This window comes from Carassius auratus, chromosome 13 (genome assembly GCF_003368295.1).
Source record: "Carassius auratus strain Wakin chromosome 13, ASM336829v1, whole genome shotgun sequence".
NCBI lineage: Eukaryota > Metazoa > Chordata > Actinopteri > Cypriniformes > Cyprinidae > Carassius > Carassius auratus.
The window spans coordinates 4,467,680-4,488,431 of NC_039255.1; the positions used below are offsets into that span (position 1 = coordinate 4,467,680).

The 20,752-nt window shown below is 36.0% G+C and overlaps 1 protein-coding gene across 1 annotated transcript in view; it reads right to left on the reverse strand.

Annotated features, from left to right (window-relative positions):
- Positions 1-214: 214 nt before the first annotated feature.
- The window catches only part of LOC113113224 (myoferlin-like), a 20,846-nt gene continuing 308 nt past the window's right edge, over positions 215-20,752 (reverse strand). Inside the window, 54 exon segments of the mRNA XM_026279389.1 lie at positions 215-754; positions 866-1,013; positions 1,101-1,210; positions 1,304-1,482; positions 1,584-1,683; positions 1,773-1,914; positions 2,469-2,564; positions 2,645-2,733; positions 2,839-2,978; positions 3,752-3,900; positions 4,018-4,188; positions 4,287-4,378; positions 4,491-4,646; positions 5,106-5,234; positions 5,357-5,455; positions 5,692-5,765; positions 5,881-6,046; positions 6,350-6,511; positions 6,592-6,693; positions 7,591-7,749; positions 7,842-8,023; positions 8,116-8,193; positions 8,549-8,636; positions 8,913-9,077; positions 9,241-9,377; positions 9,638-9,740; positions 10,786-10,900; positions 12,217-12,380; positions 12,491-12,622; positions 13,379-13,534; positions 13,656-13,848; positions 14,399-14,508; positions 14,595-14,719; positions 14,808-14,985; positions 15,147-15,260; positions 15,526-15,650; positions 15,979-16,017; positions 16,245-16,271; positions 16,274-16,326; positions 16,600-16,643; positions 16,826-16,894; positions 16,983-16,999; positions 17,002-17,085; positions 17,180-17,306; positions 17,934-18,014; positions 18,016-18,050; positions 18,174-18,204; positions 18,331-18,381; positions 18,707-18,739; positions 18,741-18,770; positions 19,141-19,269; positions 19,363-19,520; positions 20,168-20,267; positions 20,376-20,507. Of these exon segments, the coding sequence (XP_026135174.1) occupies positions 719-754; positions 866-1,013; positions 1,101-1,210; positions 1,304-1,482; positions 1,584-1,683; positions 1,773-1,914; positions 2,469-2,564; positions 2,645-2,733; positions 2,839-2,978; positions 3,752-3,900; positions 4,018-4,188; positions 4,287-4,378; positions 4,491-4,646; positions 5,106-5,234; positions 5,357-5,455; positions 5,692-5,765; positions 5,881-6,046; positions 6,350-6,511; positions 6,592-6,693; positions 7,591-7,749; positions 7,842-8,023; positions 8,116-8,193; positions 8,549-8,636; positions 8,913-9,077; positions 9,241-9,377; positions 9,638-9,740; positions 10,786-10,900; positions 12,217-12,380; positions 12,491-12,622; positions 13,379-13,534; positions 13,656-13,848; positions 14,399-14,508; positions 14,595-14,719; positions 14,808-14,985; positions 15,147-15,260; positions 15,526-15,650; positions 15,979-16,017; positions 16,245-16,271; positions 16,274-16,326; positions 16,600-16,643; positions 16,826-16,894; positions 16,983-16,999; positions 17,002-17,085; positions 17,180-17,306; positions 17,934-18,014; positions 18,016-18,050; positions 18,174-18,204; positions 18,331-18,381; positions 18,707-18,739; positions 18,741-18,770; positions 19,141-19,269; positions 19,363-19,520; positions 20,168-20,267; positions 20,376-20,507 (5,904 nt within the window). The 3' untranslated portion in view covers positions 215-718.

Genomic DNA, 20,752 nt, shown 5'->3' on the forward strand with positions numbered 1-20,752 from the left:
TATATTATGAAAGTCCGTCAATCTGCTTCTTCCGTTTAAAATTATTAGTTACGTCCTAGTTTTGTATATTGAGGTATATTGAAGTACATCCTCATAGATAAACTACTACGCAACGTACAGTTAACCTAGCAAGAAAAGTGGCTAGTGCACCTAAATCTGAAAGCTCATTTAGCACTTTTGCTAAAGTTAGTTTGTACACATGATGTTGACAATCGGCATTTTCTACACATGATTTATTGAAAAAGAAAATAAGATTTGGGATCCTGTTAATGGAAACTGAATTGTATATTATCAATGTATTTACTCATGATAATAGTATACAAGAAATATTTGTTAAATGCATAATGAACAACAAAGGAACAGATGCATCTGATTTTAGTTACTTAAAAATTGCATACTTAAAATCGGGTTGTAAATGGTAACTTTTATGCCTGAATGAAAAACTGCAACATAACAAAAGAAAATAAACATAGTCAGGGATTGGAAATAAAACAAATATATTGCAACTTCTAGCAGCATTGTTATGTTATCTGCCTAACCAGTGTTGACTACAAAGAAAAAAAAAAGCACTTGGATTAGGTTATACATTCAAGTATTTCTGTAGGGGAAAAACAGAGGAAAATACATAAAAAAAAAAAAAAAAAAAAACATTTATGCTGGTTGTCTATTGACTGTGTCCCAGTAGAAGTCGCTGCGCCAATATCTTGAAATTGTCCAATTAATATGGCTTCACGATTTTCATGGAAATGTAGTTCTGTAAGAATAAAAAAGCAAATTTAGAAAAATCACATGATTTAGTGATTCTTACAGTTACTTTGCTTATAACAATATTATTATTTACTAATAATGTTTGAAAAAGACTCACAGGGAAGGAATACAAGAGGATTCCAACAAACAGGATGACCAGTATGAGAATAATGAGACCAATGAAGAGCCATTTGTATCTGCGCCATATTATAAACTTCATGGTCTTGCATGGATTTGTGAACCAAAGGAAGGATGTATCTGGACGGCTATTTGAACATAGTACAACATACAGTATTATTCACATTATCCAATCAAACATGATTCTGAATGGCCAAACACTGATATTCTCATACTTTGGAAGATCTAGTTTAGGGTTCATGTTGGGTTCATCTCTTCCTTTCCCAGCTGGTCTCTCTTCTGCCTCCTTCTCTTCCACCACTTCCAGCGTCATCTCCACTTTGCCCTAATGCCACAAAGAGAACGGTCTTTACCATTTGTGCTGTACATATGCAGTATGCGTCATGTATCTTATTTTGTGCTTGCAAGCTACACTCACAGCCAGGATTTTTTTGCCATCTTCCTCCATGGCACAAGGCCACCAGCCCCTCACGGACTTCTGGGAGAAGAGTGATGAAGGTGTGAGGTTTTTGCCTGTTTGGTTTAGCATGCTTAGAGAGCACTTTTCAGGGGTTTTAGCTGGAGGGATGAGGTGAAGCAGATCCAACTCCACCGTACCTGTTGCCAAAAGCCATTTCCCAAAACCATGAAAATTGCAATGAAAAAAAATAAGGCTTAAACATCTAATGGGTATAAATGTTTATTCGAAGAGAATTCACCTAAGTAATCATCCAAGGAGAATTTGTCATTGTCCCAGATCTGAATGATCAGTTTAGGAGGGGTCCTGAACTCAGTTTTGTCTAGATTCCAGAAGTGTTCCTGGAAATGAGAACATATAGTTTGTTGTGACTATCGATGAATGAAAACACTTCATACAACATTTATTTACACTTTTCCAAAGCACTTACCTTTCTAGACACAAGACACAACTGTTCTGCTGGCAAATAATCAAAGCCAAAGACAAATCTCCAGTTAAAATTTCCATCTCCATCTAGAGATCTGTAATGGACATCAGTTTTCTGCTTGTCCTCTTCCATACCTGGCATCCAGCTATAAAGACATAATATATAATATAAATATAAATAAATAATATAAATAAATACATATACTGTAAGTTTGGGGTCAGTATAATTTTTATTTTTCAGTGTTTTTGAAAATAGTATTTTATGCTCACCAGTGCTGCATTTATTTGATAAAAAAATACAGTAAAAACTGTAATATTGTGGAATACTGAAACAGTACAATTTCAATACATTTATTATAATACATTTGATGTATTTTAATATATTTGAAAATGTTATTTATTCCTGTAATGGCAAACTGAATTTTCATTCATGACTCCAGTCTTTAGTCAGTGTCTCGCCATTCTTCAAAAATCATTCTAATAGGCTGTTTTGGTGTTCAAAAAATATTTCATATTATTGATATTGTAAACAATTGTGCTGATTAATATTTTTGTGGAAACCCTGATACACTTTTTCAGGATTCATAGAAATACTGACACTTTTGATAAATTTAATGTATATTAATTTCTTTCAAAAATACTTACTGATCCTGAACTTTTGAATACTAGTACTATATTAATATTATAATCAACATATTACCCTTTCACATAGATATCACTCATGTTTTCTCCTGTGATGCTGGTTTCATCCAGGATGACTTCGGTTGTATTCCAAACGATGATTCGCAGCAAATACCTTCAATGTAAAGGGACACATTACAACATCAGTCACACTTATAAGTAGTTTTTACAGTTGTGAGGAAAATTAGATGGTACTTTTTGGGTTTCCGAGGAGTGATGTCACAAAGGGGTCCAGGAATACCGAGGCTTTTGGGGAATATTTCAACCCACATCTGGATTTTGCCCTGCAAAGGTAAAATGATCATGAGTGACACAGAGAGTACTTCTGGATTAAATCACTGCAAGGTTTTTGAGTATGTATTAGAAAAGCTGAGGATGTGGGGACTGACCTGAGAGAGAGTGGGCTGGTAGGTGCTGTACAGGGTCCTGGTCTCCACATGCTCTGGGACAAGGCCTTGCCTCCTCAACACATGCAAGCAGATTCGCTCCTTGGGTGGACCCAGATGTTGATGGATGGTTTTATTGGCCTCTATGAGGAAAGTAATATCCATTTGTTTTGTCATTGCTTATTTACTGTATAATAAAATGCTTGTTTAGCAATACATGTTGCTGCAAGTTCCACATCAGAGTATAAACGCAACATACATCAAGTACACTTGTGTTGAATCAGGTAAAACTATAGTAACAACAAATTGTACCTGTCTTCACTACATAAGGGGTTATTAAGTTCATATTCAAACTACCTTTCAAAAGTCTGGGGTTGAAAAGGCTCTTATGCTTACAAAGTGCATTTATTTGATCAAAAATACTGCAAAAACAGTCATATTGTGAAATAAGAATTCAATTTAAAATAGCTGTTTTTTTTCTTTTAATAAATGTAAAAAAAAATGTCTGTGATGGCAAAGCTGATGACGTCACATGATCTTTCAGAAATCATTATAAACATTACTTCTTAGTATCAACATTGAAAACAGTTTTGCTGCTTTATATTTTTTGGAAACCATGATACATTATTGGATGATTATATGATGAATAGAAAGTACAAAAGAAAAGCATTATTTAAAATCTCTTTGAGAATATTTTGAAATAGAAATCTTTTGTGACATTATAAATGAATTTGCTGTCACTTTTGATGAATTGAATGCATCCCTTCTAAATGAAAGTTATATAAATTACTGTTCAAAGTAGTTTATATAGTTTATTAAACAAAAACATTAAAAAAGAACCTACTGACACCAAAAACTTGAACAGTAGTTGTGATGTTGAGATCAAAACAAAGTCTAATAGTTTAAATAAGCATACCTAGTTCATCTAGCCTGTACTCTCGTCCTCCAAACGACAGGAAACTTCCGTCATCTGCAATTTGAGGAGCAGGAATTCCTCTCATCCTGGCTAGATTCTGTAGGATCTGAGATGGTTTGAGCTGGTCCCTCCACTGGTTCACACCAGATCTTTTTCAAACATATTTAAAATATTACAATATCAAGTCTATGTAAATGTCTTGTAGCAGGCAATGACATGATAAAACTTTATGTGAAACAGTGGCCACTGGTGAGATAAACACTTACACACAGTAAGATTTTGGGATTCCACAATGTGAGCCAAAGCGAGAAAGAAGTCTATTCTCAAGGTCTATGACTGTTTCTCCAACCTTCTCATCAGAGCTAAGCAGGTCAAAATCATAGATGGAAATCTTCAAGTCCTTGTCTTGTGGAATGTAGCAGCTCAGTTCAAACACTCTGTGAAGAAAATGTAAAATAGTTTTTAAAAATCTCAGCAGTAAAATTAGAAGCACACAAATATCTCTATGTAAATGCATCGATATTCACATTCTCACCTTCCAAATTCTGGATTTAGAGTGTTTGGTTTGTAGTGATCTCTGTCATCAATCATTTTCTTCCCCAGATAAAGCTTTATGTAGGGATCACACTTCAAAAAGATAGTATATGAACATGTTACATGTCAAAAATGTCAAATGTGATGCTTTGTGTACCCATTAAAGTCTTTTATTGTTTTACTTGTGAACTGACTATATACTCACCATGCCATTGTTGTCTTTTGGCTGCAGGTCAAGGCAGCGTATGATGTGGATTCTGACCAGGCATTCCTGAGGACAGCTCTCAGGAAGCTCCCTAAACTGTCGTGGCGGGTCTGAGACATTTGGGTCATCTGACAAGGGATACACTCGAAAGGACCCCTGTGAATATAGTCATAACATTTCAAGTAAAATGTGCTCTGTTAGATGTTGACCACTAGATGGCAGTCTAATATAACCTATACTCTTTTTGTTGCCTTTTTTGTGTGTGTGCAAATTCTCTCTGAAACTTTTCTCCGTGTTTAGAGTTGCCCAGAATCCCCTCTATGTAAATATAAACTTACCTTGTAGCAAATGCTCTCAAAATGTTTTCATTATTACATAATACTTTAGCCATGTAGGGGAAAAGTTCTTTCTCAACATCCTGAGATTAAATGCCGAACATAAGGTCACAATAGTCATAAGGTGGGTTTGTACTGAACTTGGACTGAACCAGCAGCCTTTGTGTTAGCAACCTAGATATCTAATGAAAAGGAAACTACCACCCCTTATAAAAAAAAAAAAGCCTCTCAATTCAGAAGCAAAGGAAGTTCAGTGCATATCTGACTGGCACAGACTTGCCTTGAACTCTCCCACTACAGATGGGTCTTCCTCTTCATCCTCGGTTTTGCCCCTCTGTAACTTGAATGTAGTGCAGAAGTCTGTCAGCCCTCTGAATTCTGGGACCGCCTCAAGCTCTGTGTTATAAACCTGACACAGAAACATTTTAACACTGTTCAATTACATAACAATGGCAATAACTTCTCTGCTTTGAAACATAAGAAGGATGCAAATATCCAAACAGGATGGTAAGATCAGGCAAGTAAACTCACTGTTAAGGTCTCATATCCTTTCTGGAGATAAGGGCCGCACTTTTCGTGCTCGTTAATGGAGGCATAGAATTTGCTCCACCAGTCCACTGTATCCTCTTCCTACAATAGGTTGTGGTATAACAGAAGTGAGTTTGGCTCTAAGATGCTGTAACAATCTGTCCGCAGCTATTTGTGCCATAATAGCATAGTTTCCGGAGTGTTATATAATGACGGAAAAGGCTATTTATTTTAATTTCTACTGGAAAGTGGGTAAACCACAAATGAGTAACAAAGAAGTAAACTAATTACCATAATGGTTGCAAATATATGAAATAACTCAGATTTGTTTACTGTACCTGTTTAGAAGGACTGGGCATTCTGTCCCCCATATCAATGACAACATCTCTGGGAGCTGCAGACATCATGGCCACTGAGACACATAAATTATACATGAGATAATTAAATGTGTGTATATGGAATTATATATGTATCTATGGACTAATATATAATATATTCATTCAAAATATATTGAAATACAATGTTACCCTTTGCAGACATTGCCACCTCGGTGGTGGATATGTAAGGATCACATCTGAACTCCTCAAGGGAGTTTATAGTACACTGTCCAACAACTGGTTTCCGACCAAAGGGTCTGTGGTCAATAACTTTGAGCACAATGGGAGGAGTGTACATCTCATCTTTAGGGAGAAGCTGAAGAAAAAGACAGAAAGAGTGTGTGTGAGACAGAGGAAGTAAGAGAGACTGTCAGGATCTGCTTGTTCAAAACCAACAAAGCTTCACTTACAAACACAATTACTTTGTATGTGTGTGTGTGTGTGTGTGAGAGAGAGAGAGAGAGACAGAGAGAGAGAGAGAGAGAGTTTTTACGTTATGCACAGTATTAGGATTAAAACATCCTTTAATCTGGAAGAAGGGCTGATTTAATATACAAATCATGGTCTTTTAAAAACAAGATTGTAGTGGTGCTTGTCTAAGCAGCAAAATGTGCTGTACCACTTTGAGGAACAGGACAGATCCAGGGAAGTTGGGATTTTTCTTGATGTTTTTGATGATGGCAGTCTGAAGAGTCTGCCCTCCACATTCAATTATAAGGCTGGGGGAAGACACTGCAGCAAGTTGATATGCCTTCATGTTCCTTAAACCCCAGGCAAGAATCTGTCAAAACACACAGTATGAGACACTGGCAGTAATTTAGTTTGGTTTCAGCACATTATTGGTAAGGATGACTGCATTACCTCAACCGCGGTGAGCTGCACAACAGGCCTGATCCCCTGCGGAACCATGTACAGATTTGTACTTCTCCGAGGAGGCACCAGGGGAAGGTTAACGTCATTTGCCTGAGGTCAACAATGAATAGCATAGTGGATAAGCAAATGATAATGGTGATGTGGTTAAGAGACACGCTATTGGTGACAACAGATAGGCCATTGGGTAAAACTGCAATTCTCTAGTTGCATGTTTCCCTGGTAGTGGTGATATAGCTACATTTTCACAAAACATACTGTTTAAACCCTGCAAATCTGAAACTGCTAGCAATCCTGTAATACAAACTGTATTTAGATTAGTAACTATATGAGCACAAATGACAGCACGCTAAAAATATTTACATCAAACACATTTCATTCTAGACTATTAATTATCTTTCATAACAAAAAAAACATATGTGTTTAGGTTTACTTTATAAAGTTAACTATTTTCTCCATTTCTTTCACCAATGGAGTTTTGCTTCCTTGCCACTGTCGCATTTGGCTTGCTTAGTTAGGGATGCTTAATTTCTGGCAATATTGTCGACTTAATTGTACAAATACTATTTGAACTAAACTGAGATGGACGATGACATCACTGAATAAATAATGAACTGATTTTAACTGAAAAATTTAGTGTAATACTGTTGTCCTCTTGCATTATTGTTAATTGAAATAAACCTTAAATAAATTATTAGGTAAAAACCTTTTCAATTAGTTGCAAGTTGAATTTTGTTTAGTTTAAATTTAAGAACTAAAATTGCTAACTGGTAACCAAACTAAAACTAAAACTTAACTAAACCTCAATAGTAATATTAAAAGAAAACAAAAACTAATAAAAATGACAGCACTAATTAAAATTAAAACAAAAGCTGAATGTATAAAATGTAATATTAATAAAACTATAGTATAGTATATAAAACTATAATAGTACACTGATGTGTAGTGGGAGAAAAATATTAACACACAGCAAGTAAGAATAAAAAGAACCTTATCTTTGAGCAAGAGCTCAGCTGCTACCAGCATTTCTCCTGCATTTCGTCCTTTCAAAGTGATGGGAAACCAAAGGAGTCTAGGTGTTAATGGGGTGGCAGGGTTTAGGTTCACTACTGGAGGACACGTGCATCTGCCCATCGGCTCATCCTTCCCCTACAACACATCCATGGATCAAGATCAAGATCAACATGAGGTGCTTTTTGAAGATTCCCCAAAGGCCAGTTTGGATTAACAGAGAGTCATACCACTTGGTCATTATCATAAACTTCCAGAACAACACTGGGTGGGTTATGAGCGATGGTCTGAGGGTCTCCGTAGATTTCGATGTCATCAAAAATAAGGGTTTGGTCCCATGTGGGATTGAGACTGGTCTTAACAATCTCTGTAGTCTTGCTGACATGCAAGAATGACACATGCACATAGGGGTCTGTGAAAAAACAAAAGTTCAGTCAGACAACATTTATAACTAAAAACACGTGTAAGGTGAATTGTGTTCATATTAGATGTCAAATTCTTCACCAGAAAAGCTGTCTTTGTCCATAGGCAGAAGGTTCTTGGCTTGATATGCATAGACTCTGAGATGATAGATGAATGACTCTGTTCGCAAGATACAGTTTAGAATAAAAAATACTGTATAGTCACATTGTTATAAAGTCACAATTATGAAAAAAGTAATGAACTTGTGAATTTAAAACAGTATTATACTGTAGATTCCAGGGAAATTCTACCATGCAGAACAGCTAGGTGTTTGGTGCTTCCCTTTTGTATAATAATACTATTACTCAGCACCACTCACTCAGGATTTCTATTGGCTCCCTAACTGTTCTTGTTGTGGTTTAGTTTTGTGCAGATTGTCAGGAATAGGAGGAGTACGTTAGTCTCAGAGATGTAATCAGTGTAGGGAATTAAGAAGGAGTTCTTTAATCAGTAGGGATGTTTAAACATTACTCACTGTCGAATCTGCAAAACACAGATGGTGTGTTGGCACCAAAGAGTTTAGCCGGGTCCTTTTTGCTGCCTTTCTCGTCCTCATCTATTCCCTATCAGCAAATAAAAACAAGTGAGGAAGAGGTGGCTTTTTAAAAAGTTCAATATCCTTCAAAATGGAGTTCTAAATAAAATAAGTCATGTCATTTATAATCTTTCCATCAAACTACAACCACAGGAATGGTTCAAAAACAAACAATAATACTTTTAGTCCCGTTTAACCATGTGTTACAAGACAAATAAATAAACAAATATGCCCAAGGTTGTCTCCTACCCAAAACTAGTTGTTTTCTATTCTGACATTCATTTAAGAAAATCAGTGGACTAACCAAAGCCCCTTCCAGATTAAAGATAGCCGACGGGCCCACACGTTCAGCTGGCGCCATTTTCCTCCTCCAGCGTCTGCGGCGGAATGTGTCAGAGGAACGCTCCTTCCTGTGGAACTTCCACCCAATCAGAGACGAGTATTCCCAGCCATCGCCAATGTCTTTCTTCTGTTGACAGAAAATTGATTACGCATATTACAGACAATATTTGACTAATGATTTTCACTCAATCAGAAGTGAAAGCCGGTTGCAGTTCAAGACAACAGTGCAAGTTAACATTGTACAAATGCATATCAAAAATCCGAAAGTAACAGTAGAGAGGAGTTCTCACCTCTATAGTGGGTGTGTCTGATGTCTTCCGGCGGGGTCGGACCAGTCTTTTCCTGCGATGGATGTGGTACATTTTCTCAGCAGCCACCCACGACCTGGGCTTATCATCAGGAGGAATGGTGACACCGTATTCCCATCCTGACAACCAACACAAACAATGGGAAAACAGATGTTAAAATATTGGATTCAGCTGGAATCATGTAAGGGATGCTTCCTGGATTACTCCAGTCTTCAGAGTCAAATGATCCTTCAGGAAAAATAATAAGTTGTTTAGAAAACATTTCTTATTATTATCAGTGTTAAAAACAATTGTGCTGTCTAATACGGTTGTGGAAAACATTTTTAAGAATTCTTTGATGAACAGAAAGTGCAGAAAGATGGTTGTCAGAATTCCTGACCTTTCTCATCCACAGCCCTGTTGATGTCAAAATTCCAGTCATCTTCCCAAATCCATCCTGGAGGACACTCAATCTCTTGAGGGTTCTGGGCTTTCTCGCCATTCTGCACAGAACAAATCTCATCATTCAATACTTGAAGTCATTCACCCAAAAATGACAATTCTATCATTGTTTCCTCACCCTCATGTTTCTCTAAATGTGAATAACTTTCTTTCTTCCATGGACAAATGTGACATTTGAAATCATTTCAAGAGCATTTCATGTACACAAAGACCACAAAAGTATCTTTATAACGTCCTCTGAACCCATACAGCAGGGATAGGCAACTCCGGTCCTGGAGGGCCACTGTCCTGCAGAGTTTAGCTCCAACCCTAATTAAACACACCTGAACAAGGCTATCAGTGTTTTCAGGAATACTAGATAGATACAGGCAGGTGAGTTTTTATGAGGGCTGAAGCTAAACTCTGCAGGATAGTGGCCCTCCCGGACCGGAGTTGCGTATCCCTGCCATACAGTATTTAATAGTATAGTGTGATGAAAAAGAAAAAATGGAAATGTAAATAAATTGTTACTCACTGAATTTTCTTCCACTCTGTGGGACATTAACTAAAAAAATCGAACTTGAAAACCAAATCACACACATAATATGAATGAATGAATCAGATATGGATAAACTGATTCATTAAAAAGAATCAGTGATTCATTCATAAAATAATTAATCACTGCTTATCTCATGAACCCAGATGTTCATCATATAAAGCTAACATATTGCACATGTTTGTGCTGAAGATACTTTTATTGTGCTTTGTGATTAAAAAGATGCCCATGATTTTCGCTAAAATTTCACCTTTTTGTTCCACAGAAAGAAAATTCATGAATTGGGTTTGAAACATGAGTCAATAATTAAATGATCCTAATTTTAATTTCTGGTTAAATTATTCCTTTAAAAACAGGAACTATCCCAGTGATCCAAAATTGAGGCATGGAGGATGTGAACTTTCTTTGTGGCCACTGAAAGTGAGAAAAGTCCAGCTGCTTTAAATTTCCATACTAAATTCCGAATGCAAATTCAAAACTGAAATGTCTATGTATTCTGTGACATTAAATGTTGCTCTTTCTCCTTGACTCTGCAGTGCTTGTTCTCTCACCACATCAGTAAAAGGTTCAGCGGCAGGTTTCCATTCTCCACCAGGGAAGCGAGTTTCATTTTGGTAGACCTCGTCTGTGAATTCAGAATGTCCTGCGTCAGCCTCTGTAAGCAGACTGAGTCGAGCACAGAACACAAAGCTGGGGTGTTAGCGACACATTTATTTCAACACACACACAAAACAGTCAAACACTGAGCCAAGGCCATGAATCATTACAGGGTAGGGAGCAGGGTCAGTGTAAGTGGCCAGGAAGAGTAAAAAAAACACAGAGTAGATATAGTCTGGCAGAGAGATGTTTATGTTACAGCAGGGCTGATTACGGTTGTGTGCCAACTACCACAATTTCCTCTGATTGTGCGCTAGACAGAACCAAAACACTTTAAACCACTTTACTTATTCCACAGAGTCATTATTTATGGTGTGCATGTAAGTATGGGGTCAGTAAGTTTCTTTTTTTTAATGAATTTAAATGAATAGAAATGAATAAAATGAAATGAAATTAAGAAATGAACTTTGATTTAGCAAAGATGCATTACATTTATCAAATGTGACAGTAAAGATGTTTCAAATGTTACAAATGATTTCTATTTCAAATAAATTCTGTAACTATTTATCAGTGAATCCTGTATCATGGTATCAAAGTATCATGGTTTCCACAAAAACTGATTTTACAGATTTTTACCACTGATAATAACAAGAAATATTTCTTAAGCAACAAATCAGCATATTAGATTATTAAATTCACCATTGCAATCACAGTAATAATTAAATTTTTAAATATATTAAAACAGGAAATAGTTATTATGAATTGTAATAATATTTTATATTTTAACGTTTCAAAAACTGCAACCTTGTTAAGCAAAATTACTAAAATATTTATAAAAAATTAACGAACCCAAATTTTTTAATAGGAGTGTACATTCACACATTTTCAATAATGAACAGAAAAGGGCAAAAAAAACAACAACAACAACAATAAATAAGTTTAAAAATATTTAAACATCATTCAAATATTTGAGAAGTAAAATTTTATTTCCAATATCGAATTATGTTTAATTTTAAGATTTATTTTTCTTACCTCGTTATCAAATAGTTTATTTTTTGTGCAAAAATGTAACAAACTTTAATAAGGTTTATTCTTAAATCAAGACAAAATCTGGCCAATGGGATAAGAAAAATAAACTTAATCTATTTTTTTTTTTATTATTAATTTATATAATCAGGTGATTTAATATAGTGTATAAAACATTTCAATATTATTTACTGGAAAAAAGACAAAATACTGATTAATACTTTTTTGCAGTGCAGTATAGTTTAAGCTGAGTGGGTGCTAAAAAGTAACTCAATAACCACACTAATCATACCAACAGAAATATTCATATTGAAAACATGCAATCAAATATTGCATTTATCACATTAAATGTGGCTTACCCGCGCTCAGGGTCAATGAACCAGTCTCCTTCCCACTCCCAGCTCCTGGGTGGCAAGAAACATTCCTGCTTCAGTTTTACTTTTCCTGTCACATCCGAAAACTTGTGCCGGCCAACTAGACCCGTGGTTCCCCACTTCCCAAAAACCTGAGCCTGATTCTCATACTAACACAGGGGAACAGAAAGGGTCGTCATAGAGAAGTTTCACAAAACAGGTCAAAACAAACTTAAATATTACATAGATAGGTTTCACATCAGTGCCCACTTTGACTAACCATCTCTGCGTACACACTGAATGTTCCCTCTGCAAAGCTGTTGAACTTCTTCTCATGTGCAGACAGACCCAACCACATGTTCACACGCAGCTGCACGGGGATCTTGAGACCTTTGTTTTTGTCCATTGGGTACTGAAAACAAGAAGTTTACATTGAATCTTAATCTTTTTTTAAAAAATCTGGAATATTGCATTAATTTATTAGGAAATAATGAGGGAATGGGACTGGGAAATGTAACATAGACACAAACTGGTATTGCACGTGCATTAACTGCTAGCCCACATCACTGACACATGATTTAATCAAAAATTATTTTTCCCCCCTTGCTAATACGAGTATGTTCGAGGGCTTATAAACGTACAAATTAAACTATAATTCACAACAATGTTGTCAAATACATAGCTACAGATTTATTTTAACAACATGTTTACCCAAATTTTGGAATATATTGGATCGAGTCTTTGCTTTAATTAAAAATTACAGTATAACTTCTAAAGTTATTATACTTTACTATCATACTTAATAGTAATTAATGATAATTGCTGTTAAATGTTTGAGTGAATGAGAAATTAATAATATATATATATATATATATATATATATATATATATATATATATATATATATATATATATATATATATATATATATATATATATATATATATATTATTTGTTGACTACATTGAATATTTGCATTTAAAAATAAAAAGTGATTAAGAAAGGTGAAAAACTAGACATAAGAAAGGTTTACCTGCAAAATGACCTAAAATAAACATCTTCTCTTATAAATATATGTAGATTTAGGTCTAAACATGAAATCTTTATTTGGAATAATAAAAAAGTCACGGACCACTCTAACTTTCACTTACAAAATGGTAATTCTTACCTGCATAAATATGCTTTGGGTCCTGCCACAGTACTTGCCGATGGCCTGCTCGCTGTGGGTGGAGTAGAGAACCTGATTGGCTGGGATGCGGGCGTAGGCCACACGTTTCTCTCCTCTCAGCATCCATATGATAACATCAGGCATACTGTTCTGAGGCTGTATTGTGAATTTAAACAAACGTGAATTTTGATTATGCATATTTGACTTTTGGATATACAACATCCCCTTCTGCTAACTCAGTAGTATAAGATTAGTGTCTCATGAGGCAATGCCAGACCTCCTCTGTGATCTGCTGTAGTCGCTCCAGCCAGTCCTCTATATCAGGCATTGTGGCTCTAACATCAACAGCCTCCTCCCTCATGCGAATGGCCGCCTCTTTGACACTGGCCATGGTTTTGTCACGCAGATTCTTGATCTGAATATCAAGCGCTGTCAGATTCGACTTACCCTCCAAATCTGGTAGCTGGTAACTAATAGCAACAAGAATGAAGTTAATCACATGGTAAGAAAATAATGTTAGTCACAAGGCAGTGTTCATTTTCACATGTTATTTTTTTGGTGCTGTTTTAGTCATAGTGTGTGTTTTTGACAAAAAATTATATTATATATATTTTTTGATTCAGCCAATATGCTTTTACATCATATTTGTTCATTTTAGTCCATTATACTTTCTCTGCAATGGCATATAGGTTTAGTCAATGAAAGAGTTTTTTTTTTTTTTTTTTTTTTTTTTTTTTTTTTGGCATTTTAGAGACACTGAGCTGTGCTATTTTTTGTCATATTTTCATCACCTGTATGATTAAATTGATTTAATGTAAGTATGGATCAAAATTATTTAATTATCATTACAATGAATCTATTTTTTTAATATCTTCTTTATTATTATTAACATAATAAAAAAGAAATCCTGTTAACAAACATTTTCCTTAGTAATTTTGTTGTTGAGCTCAACACTGCTCCCGGATCAATCCTAAATTATAAAACAGAGGAAGATGAGAACATTTAGCCTCTGGGATTTACCTGGAAAGGTCATCGATGAGTTGGGTGATAAGTTTCAGCCAAATCTCAGCTAGGCGAGAGTCCGACACTTTAGCCAGGAGCGCCGTCTTCAGAGAGACGATGTTGGCTTGCTAAAGAAAAAGGCATACAAAATGTGTGACTGCTCTGAATCCTTTATCTGTTCGCTCTATGGCATGAAACTGCATTAAAATCATACCAGTCGGTCAGAAATGTAGAGAATGATGTTCACTGCATCCAAACGATGACTTATGTCCTCCCAGAAAGATGTGAGGATAACAACAGGCTTAGAATCAGCCCAGGGCAAGTAATAATAGTGATTTCCTAGGAGAAACACAAACAGTTATGAACCAAGTAATGCAGGGCTCAAGTGACTCATGTTTGGTCTATTTGAATCTGTCGAGAAACTCACCGTCAAAAACAGCACAGCTATACTGAGTGGTGGAGGCCAGAGGTTTGCATGTGGAGTCCAGTTTATTTCCGTAGTTTCCAATGCTGACCTCGAACTGAATGGGTTCTCCAGGTTCCTGAAGCATACAGGAACTGTGGAACACGGCACATAAGGAATACTTCCTTCTCCGCTGGTACTTCTGCACAGTTAAAGTACATAAAACAATTTTCTTTTAGTTCTGTTCTGCAATAATAATGATAGGGATCTGAATTCCCTTGTCTTTTCTGGCAATGAAATTTGGAATCAGTGTAAAATTCATTTATTTATGAAGCAACGGTGTGAGAAATATCTTGCTGTTACCTGGGCCACCAAAGTATCATCGTTTGAAATGTCTTCCACTTTCTTGTCAGTTTTGGCATCCAGTTGAGTGGAAAGCTCGATCATAACCCTCCCTCGATATGCCACCCCTTCACCCTGTAACACACAGCTCGAGATCAACAGCTCTGACAACTGCCACGGATTGTGCAACAAACAGCTGGTGGTGTGAATGGAAAATAGCTGAATTTACTGTTTATTTAATTCTTTTATGCAAAGCAAACAGTGCTTGATGATATTATCTTCAAATTCAGAAATGTTTTCCTTCTCAGACTGTTACTGGGTTTGGCTAGTATTTATTATGTTTTATATTGCAGCTCTCACCGATTCCCCAGCACAGCATTTTTCTTTACACGACACTCACCTTGCCACAATTCAGATCCTCATATGGGTCAGGAAGGCCAGTAAATTCTCTTGGACTTCCATAAAGGTTAACATAACAAGGCCCAAAAGCTGGAAGAAATCCAACCTCGGATTCTGTGGAGTCCACTGAAAAAGAAAAAATTGGTTAGAGATGCTTCGCGAGGACCAGTAAATCAACCCAAAGACTACTGAAACCTCAAAATCATACAAATATTGAAATTCCATTATATTAGAAATCCAATTTTAACAAAGGTGTGTAAATTCTACACCAATAGTGCCACCAAATGTGACTGTGAAAATAATGATTGTTTTCAAACAGGTTTCTCAAACACTTCTAGCTGTTGTTTTGAACAACCCAAACTCACGCATGCAGTTGCCTGAAGTTAACATGTCAAATGCTGGACATTAAACAGGTTTATTTTATTCATATTCAAGTATATTAAAATAAAATTACCATTAAAGGAAGGAGGCATTCCATTTTCTGAGGGTGATTCTGGCGGAGAAACCATAGGATAGGATACATAGTGTTGGACAGTAAACATTTATCCAAAGGTTCTGTTGTTCAAGTTTTATTTAAAAATAAAGTTTGTTTGAAAAATTCAAGGATACTTCATTAATATTGTACATTAAAATCTTCTTGCTGACATTGCAGCAATAGTAGTAGTAATAATAGTAGTAAATCGCACCTGCACCTCATGAGACACAAACAGAGAACCCTACCCTCAATTTCCCCACCAGATGATGCTATTTTGTCAGATTAAGGTAAGTGGTCCCAATAACATCATTCCTTGACAGCCGATCCCTGCAAAATGCAAAAGTCAAGAACCGCATAGACATATTAGAATTATTTCTGAAGGATCATTTGACACTGAAGACTGGAATAATGACTGCTGAAATATCAGCTTTGCCATCACAGGAATACATTAAAATAGAAAACTACAATTTGAAATGGTTATAATATTTCACAATCACTCTCTTTCACAATGCAGCCTTGGAGAACATAAGAGATTTATTTCAAAACATTAATAAATCTTATGTCAGAGCTGTAAAATGATCTGTGATGGAAAGAACTTACCAGTCAAATACAGTAAGCTTGATGCGTTCACACATTGATGGGAACTAAAAGGAAAGATTGAAGACATTTTATGCTATTCACTTACTTTGTGTGTTAGAATTAACCACCACTGTTCTAAAAACATTCTAGGCATTTTACATGGAAATGATATTTTGATTTAATGAATTTGCCATGTATTCAGGTTTATTAACCTATCGACCTAGTTTCCAGGTTAGTGTCTTCATACCTTAACCTGCAGGTGAATCAGCTGATTCCACTCTGGATTGGCATTCTTCTCTACGATCTTTGTACACAACTTTAAAAGATCAAAATGAAGCAAGTCATCGCAATTCTTTCCCAATCAGGCCTATTCTTTAACAATATAATTTTTTTTCTGTTTTCACCTTTTTGCCAGCAAACTGACTTCTAGAAAAGGATCCACCAAATTCTTCTTATCACTTGTTCCACCGAATATGCTCTTTACTGTCTGTGCAAATGCATCATCCACTGAAAATGAAGTGGCAAAAGACGCATGTTACTGACTATGGGAATAGAATTGGGAGTGTATAGAACTGCAGCTGTGTGTTGCTGTGATGATTACTTTGTGGCATGTCTTCAGCACGGTAGATTTTTAGACTCAGTGTGGCCCATCGTAAAGAGACTCCAGCTGGCAGCAGCAAGTTACTTTCAATGTCATCTTGTTCCTCATTGGCTTCTCGCTTTTCCACCTGATCAACAAGTTAATCATAGATACCACACAGAGATCAGGACCAAGTCACGGCAAAACACAGTTGTTGTTTTTCTGGACAACCTGGGTAACTAATTCTTTAAAAAAAGATTTATCATTTATCATTAATAGATCATTAATAATATAAAAAGGCTATATTGATAAAATAACTTTTAAATGGCACTTATCTAAATTTGCATGTTTATTTAAATTTACCAACATTGATGAACAAAGAACAGTTAATTTTCCAGAACGCTCTATTTTACCCCAAATATAAATAGCAACATTTTTAAACATATTTACAGTAATTCATGGTGAGAATTAAATAAAAAATGCCATGCAGTATATTTGCACAATCAATTTGGTTCCTCATTTTAAATTTACAGTAGTTCAAATTCAGCAACTGAACATTCAAAACAAACTATTATATTCCCAGCCTTTTTATACCATGGACAGTATAGATAATACAGAAAAAATGGACCATGAGCCATGACTCGAAACCTGGATCGCAGTTTGTTTTGAAAGGTGCAGTAGCGCTATATGTCGGAGTGCTGTCAATAAAGCTATGGCACAGAATTAAACAGTTTAAATTTTTAACTTCAGGGTGGATGTTTAATTGGTAGCTTACCGGTGGCTCATCTCCAGTGCCTACTATGAACATGCTGACCTTCAGGTAACCTCTGGCTCCGGAGACTGAGTCATCAGGGTCCACTTAGAAGCAACCACTTCCTCATGATTGCATGCCCTGTCAGAGACACCCCAGACATAAGGTCATACTAATATGATTATGTTTTAAATGTTTACCCTTACACAGTTTTCCTTGTGTTGCACAATTTAACAGTTCAGATCCAAACAAAATGTCACATACCAGGCTCATCATAGACATAGCCGACATCGAGCTGTTAAAACAAGGTTTGAAGAGTTTGTAAGAACACATACTCAACATCAAAGCAATGAGATAATATATGTGAACCAAATCATAAACACATGATAAATATATTTCAAATGACATCAGGATTGCATACCTTAAACTCCCCCATAAGACTGTCTGCTCTGAGGGAGTAGGCATTATACACCTAGATTTAAAACAGAAATACATCCGTTACTGTATAAGCTGCAACCATGGTTTACAACATAATATGAACTAGAGATGAAAGTACAAACTCTTTTAGCAGCAAATATACTGTAAAAACTATATTAAGAAATGTTTATTTACTTAACATGATTTCCACAAGTAGGACATGCTCTTGGATCCTCTTTCTGGTTTGATCCATGACCAACATTGTTATCAACCAATCAGTGTCTTATGATTTGTTGGTTGATAGAATGTTAATCAAGGAATAATACGTTCTACCTGTTAAGCTTGTATTGTGCCAGGAGCATCTCAAGACCTTGTCTTACCCGGATCGAGATGCTCTCATCAAAAAGCTCAGAAAGGCAGCATGTTGATGTTGTAGAAGAAAATCTGTAGAAACATCATCTAAGTTCAGTTTTATTCACAACACAGAACTCTTACAGGCCATGAAATGCTAATAGAAACTGAACCTTTGGTTAAAGTAGCCTCAACCGAACATGTATGTGAAATTAAGAGATTTTAGACTCACTGAGGCAAGTGTAAGAGTGACAGAAAATATCAGCGCAGAAGGAAAGAAGTGGGCCAGGAGGTTTTTAGCCAAAACAGTACAGTGCAGAGTGAAGCAGAATCAGACCAAAGTCATGAAGCAGTCCAGAGAAAGACAGATTTCTCTCTAGAAAAAAACATTTATTGACCAATAATAAGACATTAAGCTTTCTTTGTTAACAAAGTCAGGTGGGCTCATTGAAAACCAAAATACCTCATCAAAGAACGGATTGTTTCCTCTTCGGATCCTTGTTCTGTGTGTCTGTCCGCACACATTTACTTTGACGACTGGCTTTATGTTATTGCCGGGTAACTGTCGACCCTCAATTACTCGAACACGGATCTAAGGTAAAAAATATCAGTGTCAGCAGATTAAAGCTTCTGTAAAAGCTCACCAGCTTTCTCAGATAGGATTTTTAGCAAGTGGAATACATACCTGGAAATCTTGGGGCTTGTTGGCCAAAGATTTCTGTCGCTTCCGAGTTGTACGAACCATCTTTTTAGGCTGTCCAGAGGGAGAAACTCCAGGTGCCCCTGGCTCAGCCACATCAACCTGCATCTTCATCACTATCAGCTCCTTCTCCTCTTCACCAGCTAGAATCAAAGCCAACAGATATCTATCTATATATATGCATACATACATAAATAAAAAATCATAAATACATTTAAAGAAACATACAAATAAATGGGGTGGGTACCTTTTCAAAACAAACTAAAATTGTACCATTTAGGTACTAATATGGCTTTTAAGGTACTAATATGCACACTGTGGTTAAATGAGGTACAAAGTGCACCATCAGAAAAGGTATTGGCACTGTGATTCCAGTTTTTGCTACTGTACCTTTAATTTATCTAGATTTAAATGACTTATGTTGGCTTCACAAAACAAAGCCTTGCCAAGTAGCTGAATGCTGTATATGTAGGAGTTGACATGTAAATGTGGGTGGCTATATGTTCATGTGTTTATACAGTAATTTTGACTTCAATGTTGTATTGTTTACAGAATGACCTAGTTTTCCATCTTAGTTATAATATGAATCGTCAATATTCTTAGGTACACAGAGACAATGTGGCAGGCTCTGGTAGTGTGTTCTTTTTGTTTGTGAGTGATCCATGTTCTGTCTCTCATTTGCATAAAACATTTCCATACAGTATGTAAACACAAATGCCTAAAATCTTCCTGCAGACCTGTAGGGCAACAGGTTAAAAAAAGAACAACAGTTCATGTAGGAAGTAAATACCTGCAGTTTCTCCAGCCTGGGCATCTCCCGTGTTTTGATCGTTTGGGTTTGGGACAGCACTTGCAGGAGGTTCATAGCCAATCATCAAACTGATAGTTGCCTAAAGGAGTAAATGCAGAGAAATACATTTAGAACTGTTATGCTTGATTATTTGAAGTTAGTCAGCGTCATTATTTTGGTTTTAGTCCATACTGTACAAAATATTTACCCCAAATTCCTTTTTTTTCTCATTAATTAGAGGAATGTTCTTGGAAGGAAGAGATCTGGTCTGACCAGCAGCCAATTCTTTAAGAAAGATCTTTGCAGAACCAATAAATCTAGAAATCAGAAGAAAACAATACTAAACAGGGAAGCAAACTTCAATATGTCCACAACTTTGGCATATAGTTTATATAGAGTATAAAATTGCATTCTGAAAACTTTCTCTGGCGTTGTTTCACTTCTTATTATCAAAATAGACTGAAAAGCTGAGAAACAAAGATTAAATTATTCGGTTCCACTTCTGCATTTCTCATCCGGGGCAAGTACAGTCAGAACTCTCTCACGACCTCACAGTGACACCTTAAAAACACCATTTGTAGTTTT